The 6,718-nt window shown below is 36.8% G+C and overlaps 1 protein-coding gene across 2 annotated transcripts in view; it reads left to right on the forward strand.

Annotated features, from left to right (window-relative positions):
- Zbtb10 (zinc finger and BTB domain containing 10) overlaps positions 1-4,294 on the forward strand; it is a 32,526-nt gene extending 28,232 nt beyond the window's left edge. The window contains exons 4-6 of one of the 2 annotated variants that reach the window (XM_026786776.1): positions 1,962-2,165; positions 2,325-2,497; positions 2,739-4,294. In XM_026786776.1, coding sequence (XP_026642577.1) covers positions 1,962-2,165; positions 2,325-2,497; positions 2,739-3,044 — 683 coding nt within the window. In that variant the 3' untranslated portion in view covers positions 3,045-4,294. The remainder of the gene's footprint in view (positions 1-1,961; positions 2,166-2,324; positions 2,498-2,738) is intronic. The other variant, XM_005361803.2, reaches the window with a different exon arrangement.
- The last annotated feature ends 2,424 nt before the right edge of the window (positions 4,295-6,718 follow it).

Consider the following 6,718-nt stretch of genomic DNA (forward strand, 5'->3'; position numbering starts at 1 on the left):
CTCTCCCTCTCCCTCTCCCTCTCCCTCTCCCTCTCCCTGTGTGTGTTTATAAAGCTATATAATGGTAATGTAGTACATTTTAAAAAATCATCCCACAAAGTTTTTTTTTAACTTCCTTGTATATTCTTTTACCAAAGAAAATAAATTTGCTCTAGTTTTTTGTAACTTTGGTCCCTGTCCTGGAACTCACTTTGTAGACTAACCTGGCCTTAAACTCACAGAGATCCACCCCCCTCTGCCTCCTGAGTGCTGGGGTTAAAGGTGTGCACCACCACTGCCTGAAATTTTTACTCTAATTTTTAACAGTACAATATGTAAATGGAAAATTTTATTATCAAAGTGCTTGGGACCAGATGTTTTTAAAATGTTGGAGTCTTTTCAAATTTTGAAATATTTTGATACATGACCTTTACGGATAGGTTGACATCTCTCATCTAAAAGCTTGACAATGTCCAAGGTCTAAAAGTTGTTGTTTTTTTTTTAATTTTAACTTTAACTTTATTTTACGTGCATTGGTTTGTTGGTGTGAAGGTGTCAGATCCCTAAGACCTGGAGTTACAGACAGTTATGAGCTGCCATGTGAGTACTAGGAATTGAACCTGGGTCCTCTGGGAGAACAGTCAGTGCATGTAACCACTGAGCCATCTCTCCAGCACCCTGTCTGAAAGTTTTCTGAGCATACGATGGTCTAAAAGCATTCTAGATTTGTGAGCATTTGAGGTTGTGTGGGTTTTTAGGTTAGAGATGTTCTGCCTGTGTTATTACTACATGTTCTGTGCTTGTCTATATTAAAAAGGAATGTTTCAGGGAAGTCAGAATTAAAAGTGTCTATTTACCACACATGGAGAAACCTCCCAGAGGTCCTTATGTTGGAATGGAGCAGCCCAGAGAGGTGTTTGGAAGGAAAGGCTCCATCGTATTAGTCTTTGATCTGGCATTGAAAGTGAGTTAGAGCCGGGCGGTGGTGGCGCACACCTTTAATCCCAGCACTCGGGAGGCAGAGGCAGGGGATCTCTGTGAGTTCGAGACCAGCCTGGTCTACAGAGCTAGTTCCAGGACAGGCTCCAAAGCCACAGAGAAACCCTGTCTCGAAAAAAAAAAAAAAAAGAAAGTGAGTTAGATGGGTAGCCCTTGATTCTTGCGGCCTGACAGGCTCTGAATTAGTGTGTTGGGTTTGATCTTATTTTTGAAACAGGGTCTTTCTCTTATTAGTCTGGCTTTGCCTCAGCCTCCCAAGCATTGGGGTTTTATTGTCTTATAAACAAGTGCTGACAGGTATGGTGGTGCATTTGGGAAGTGAAGGCAGGAGGTTGCTTAGTTCAAGGCTGGCCAGCCTGGACTGCATAATACCACACCTCAGAGGGGAAATGCTGTGACTGAGTGGGAACTGGTTAGCAAGTTGGCAACCACTGAAAAAGAATCCACATGTTAGAATTGATGGTTGGTTGGATCGAGTCTCAAACTGATGATTCTGTATACAGAAGAAATTCTTTGACCCAATAAATTGTATGTATATATTTAAAATGTAATTGAATCCAAAAAGAGGTAATTCTTGACTCTGTGTTTGTCGTGTTTTTATAGGACTAGGCTTTTGTTGTTAGTAAGCTCGCATTTTTGGAGGTTCAAGAATTTTATTTATATTGTTTTAGAATGGGAATTGAATCCAAGACCTGTTTTTATTTAGGTTTTGGAGTGAAGATGGGGTGAGGGAATCGGATAGTTTTTAGGACAGGATCTTCTATGTGACCATATCTGACTCCAAATTCACAGTGTATCCAAGTTTGGCCCAGAACTCCTGGCCTGTCTCACAGGTGTGAGTGAGTCAGCACATGGAGCTTTATTTAGTGTCTATTAGAAAGCTTATCATGTTCTTATAATTGTTTTTATTTTCTTGGGCTCTAATTAAGGGATAACAGACTTCCCCTAACCATTTCCTCAAAATCCCTTTCCAATTGCTCTAGGAGCATCCCATGACTTCAAGTATGGTGTGATGCCTAGCACTTCAAATGATTTCAAGTATGGATTGCTACCAAGTACTTCAAATGATTTCAAATATGGATTGTTACCAGGTGCTTCAAATGATTTCAAGTATGGATTATTGCCAGAATCTTGGCCCAAACAAGAAACGTGGGAAAATGGCAAGTATTATCAACAAATACAAAATGGTAATTTTTAATATTTAAAAGCTTCCACATTCTGAGCTTTAAAAAATAAATAGTAGCTGTGTTAACAGTTGCTGTTCTATGGCTAAGCATAGAAGTATTGATATAAGGTTTCTGTTTAAAGGTATATGTATTAAACAGTACTGTTTTTCTTCCTTTAAGGTGACTCATCTCTAATCATGAACAAGTTAAAATGCCCTCACTGTACCTATGTAGCCAAATACAGACGAACACTAAAAAGACACTTGCTCATTCATACTGGAGTGAGATCGTTTAGCTGTGACATTTGTGGGAAGCTGTTTACTAGAAGAGAACATGTAAAAAGACATTCCCTGGTGAGTGGTCATGAAGATGAGGGCTTTTGTGGCAAGGGATGTTTCTAGCATTTTGTTCACAAGTTTAAAGAAGAATGGCTAAGTTGCTTTAAACAATTATTTTTGAGCTGATACTGTCCTTCATCTAGAAAGTATTCATCCATTAGCTATTTTTTTATTATTAAATGTATGGCTTAATTTGAATGGCTCAAATGTGGTCTTTATCTGTACTATCCTTATTTTGGGTTTTTCTCCCAATTAGGTGCATAAAAAGGATAAGAAATACAAATGCATGGTGTGTAAGAAGATCTTCATGTTAGCAGCCAGTGTTGGAATAAGACATGGATCTCGACGCTATGGAGTCTGTATGGACTGTGCAGATAAGTCACAGCCAGGAGGGCAAGAAGGTGTAGATCAGGGACAGGATGCAGAGTTCCCTCGGGACGAAGAGTATGAGGAGAATGAAGGAGGAGAGCCTGATGAAGAGCTGGCTGAGAATGGAGAAGACCAGAATGACACGTCTCGATGGGATGAATCGGGAGATGTCTGTATGTCTCTGGATGCTTAACTGACCTTACGATATTCCTCAAGAATGCTGCATTTGGACATACTATGAATCGACAATTTGGATTGTTGAACTTGAAGGCTTGCAAAATATGGTACATGCTGGATGGTAGTTACGTTGCTGTGAAAAACTGTAGGGTTAAAGCCTTATAGCAAAAAAAATTTTTTTTTATATTTGCACAGGACTGTACAGCAAACAACCATGTGGTTGGATACATGGAGTCCCCACATTCAGTCAGTTATCAAAGTAAAATATTTTTTATTTATAGGATATACAGTTAACTATTTGGGTTCTATGAAAATATAGTACTTGTCCTTTCTAGAGGTTACATTCATGTACTACTGTAACATGAATGAAGAAAATCCATTTGTGGAAGTACAGTGACAGTTGACCCAATCACTCTGTCAATCAAACCACTCAGGCTAGTTTGTACTAGTAGAGTTTTGTTTCTATTTTTATTTTATTAATTTTATTTTTTTTAATACAGATTTTCAGTGAGGGGCTTTTTCAACCCCATTGGTTCTATTTTCTTGTATTTTTTTCATTTTATTTGCTTTATAACTTAAACCAAGTCTCTTCTAGTCTTAGATATTATTTCTGAATTCTGTGCTGATAGGCATGTTTATAAGAACTGGAGAGGTAATTTATTGGAATGAACTGACTCCCCTTCCTCCCTTCCACTTTGACATGAATTTTCCCACTGCACAAATGAAGAATGATGTTACGACGTTGCCATGGTGAAGCTGACAAACCACTAAAATGATGATGACTTAGAAGTGACTTTCTCCTGCTGCTCTAATTCGATAAATGGTTACTATATGTTTTCTGACATAGTTTCTGGTTTTGGGTATCTGTTACTTTGGCACTATTCTTGTTTGCCTCTTAAATTTTGCCAGTGTACTATACCTCAGCCTTATTTGAAATACAGAAGTCTAATTGAAGAAAAGTCATAGAAAAACACATAAAATGATTTGTTTTATAATTTATCATCCATGTCCAGTTTGGTTAGCTTGTTATGCAAAATAAGTGAAATATCAGGGTTTTTTTTTCCCCCTGTGCCCTTTTTTTAAAATCATTAAAATTAACCCAAAATGTGCATTCTCTTTTGTTTCATACTTACCGGGATATTGAGTGATATAAATTGTGGCTGATAATTTATTTTTCCATTCCTTAAAGTCACCATACCTTGATGAAATCTTTATAGTCACCATGATTCAACAAACTGCAGAAATATTACAAATAAAATGTTGAGAGCCTTTATTGTTCCATTATCTAAATTCTTTAGGAGTCAAAGAGTGATTCATTGAGTTGAAATTGTTAGATTTATTTTGTCTGGTGACATGAACTAGCTGACAGTTGGAACTTGAGCAGCCTTCTACGTGCTAACATAACGACATGGATCAAGAGCATATTGTATACTAGAGAAGAGTGAAAGACAGCATATTTTCAACTTTCTTTTGAATACAAATTGAGTATATTTTCCTATTTTATATCAAGTAACTAAATTGGGCCAGTTGTGTGGAAGAAACCACAGAGCTGCTTTGACAGACACAATCTTTTTGGTGCTCCGTCTGGTCAAAGTTGAAAAGTTGATTTCCATTTAAAGAGACAAACTTGATCATTGCCTCCGATTTCAGTAGAATGATGGTTTGATACTGGTCAGTGACTTTCTGTGTGGCTAGATGAGAGATGAAATGTTAGTGTTCCATTGTGAGATGCCCCCATGGCCCTCAACTGTATGGTAGTCTCTGCACACCTGGGAGCCTGGCAGAAGACTAGTTCAGGTTTGAGTTTTGTTTAAAATGAAGAGTACACCTTATTCTCAGTGTTTGAAACAAATGAGTAAAATGTAACTCTAGTAAAGTCCAAAGTAGACATAGTTGGGCAGAAATATTATGAATGAAAAAGTATTTTAAACGTAAAATGTTCTGCTTTGTGAATATGTAAGTATAGTATAAAGATTTCTTTCATCCCATTTATCCCCTTCCTTTAAAATAAACCATAGTTTACAATTGGTAGATCTGTCTATATATAAATATATATTAAAGAGCAAATATATATATTTAAAAAAAATCACCTAAATCTGCTTTATTAGACAGTAGTTCACTTATTGCATAGAAACTGGACTTGGCTTTACATCCTTAATGTACTTTATTTTACTCGAGATATGACCTTATCTTGAAACAGAATTTCTTTTATTACTTAAATCATTTATGTATATCTGGTAAATTATGACCAAATTTTCGTTAGATTGCATACAGTAAATTGAAATACACATTTGGTACACTACGGGGTTGTTGTGCTTTTGTTTTGATTTTAGTTGGAAACAGGTTTGATGTAGATGACTTATTACTGTTAATTTAAAATATTCTATAATTGTCCATTGCCTTTTATGTCGTGTTGTGACAGATTTGGCTATATTTTTAGTCATCTGAAATATACTTTAAAAAGTTTGTTTTTAGGTAATCCAAAGGAAAAAATGTTTATACTCTTGAATATATATTTGCCTCAGCCTATATAAGTTTCTTTGAAGTAAACACTTTACCAGAACAGAATTGACAGATTTTTCTACTTGCTGACTGCCTAAGTTATTTTGTTTCATGGTCTTGAGGGTTCGCCTTTTTCCCTTCGAGATCTTTTTTAAAAAATAGTTTTAGTACTAAGGTATACTACTGGACGTTTCTATTTTTTTAAGTATATTCCTTTTCTGACAATACAACTTCAGGAAGTTGATAAATTGCTTAAGAACTTTTGATTGGTCTCAGAAAGGTAATGGATTGGATACTCATGATTTTGTCTGGAAGTCTGACAGAGTTATGTTGTACATTTGGTGAAGTTTTTCTTGTAATTTATATTTTAAATAAAATATTTTTAGAGTTTTTAATTTTAATGAAGAGGAAGAGCATACACTTTGATATTCCACAGTGGCAATACCATGTCATAAATTCAGATCATGTGTTATTTCTCCCAGACACACTTCCCATATGGTCCTTCATTTGTCATGGTTATTATTTCCTGTACAAGCTGCTAAATTTTAGTGCCGTAGTGATCAGGATCTTGAGGGTGTGCAGTATTGGAAGGGGAAACAGGACAGTAACCAGTAGTTTTTACTTTGGGGGCAAAAAACACTATCTGGCTTAGGTTGAGTCATCCCGATGAAAAGTGAGCTAATTATTGCCGTTCACAGATTACTCAAGCACACTAAGTAGTTTAGACGTGAGCCAAGAACAGAAAGGAAGGTAAAGGACTGGGACTTTGAAAAGGGCCCCAGGATGGCTCGAGTGTAAACGTGGAAAGCAGTGACAAGCCTGAGACCTTACCCTTCTCTGAGCAGATAGCATAAGAGGGTTCATGACTCGAGATCCCATGCCTTTTCGGTATGCCTATACTTTTGTGTTGTCTGCCTTATTTTTTTCTAGACTCTAAAGTAGGTGCTATTCTATTTTACAGATAAAGGCTCAGAGATACCAGACACTTGCCTAACTACTACAGCTTACCAGATCTGGGTTTGATCAGGTCTGCTTTGGAAGCCCTGGCTCTTTTAGGAGGCTCTATTTGCCCCATAAACAGCTCTTTTGTAAATTTATATTCTCCCTGTAAAATGGCTGCTTTAGGAATTTTGTACCCTATCTGCCCCCAGTAAGCTTCCTACCACACGGTCCTCTGGTAGCTCTCGT

This window comes from Microtus ochrogaster, linkage group LG5 (assembly GCF_000317375.1).
Source record: "Microtus ochrogaster isolate Prairie Vole_2 linkage group LG5, MicOch1.0, whole genome shotgun sequence".
Classification (NCBI taxonomy): Eukaryota; Metazoa; Chordata; class Mammalia; order Rodentia; family Cricetidae; genus Microtus; species Microtus ochrogaster.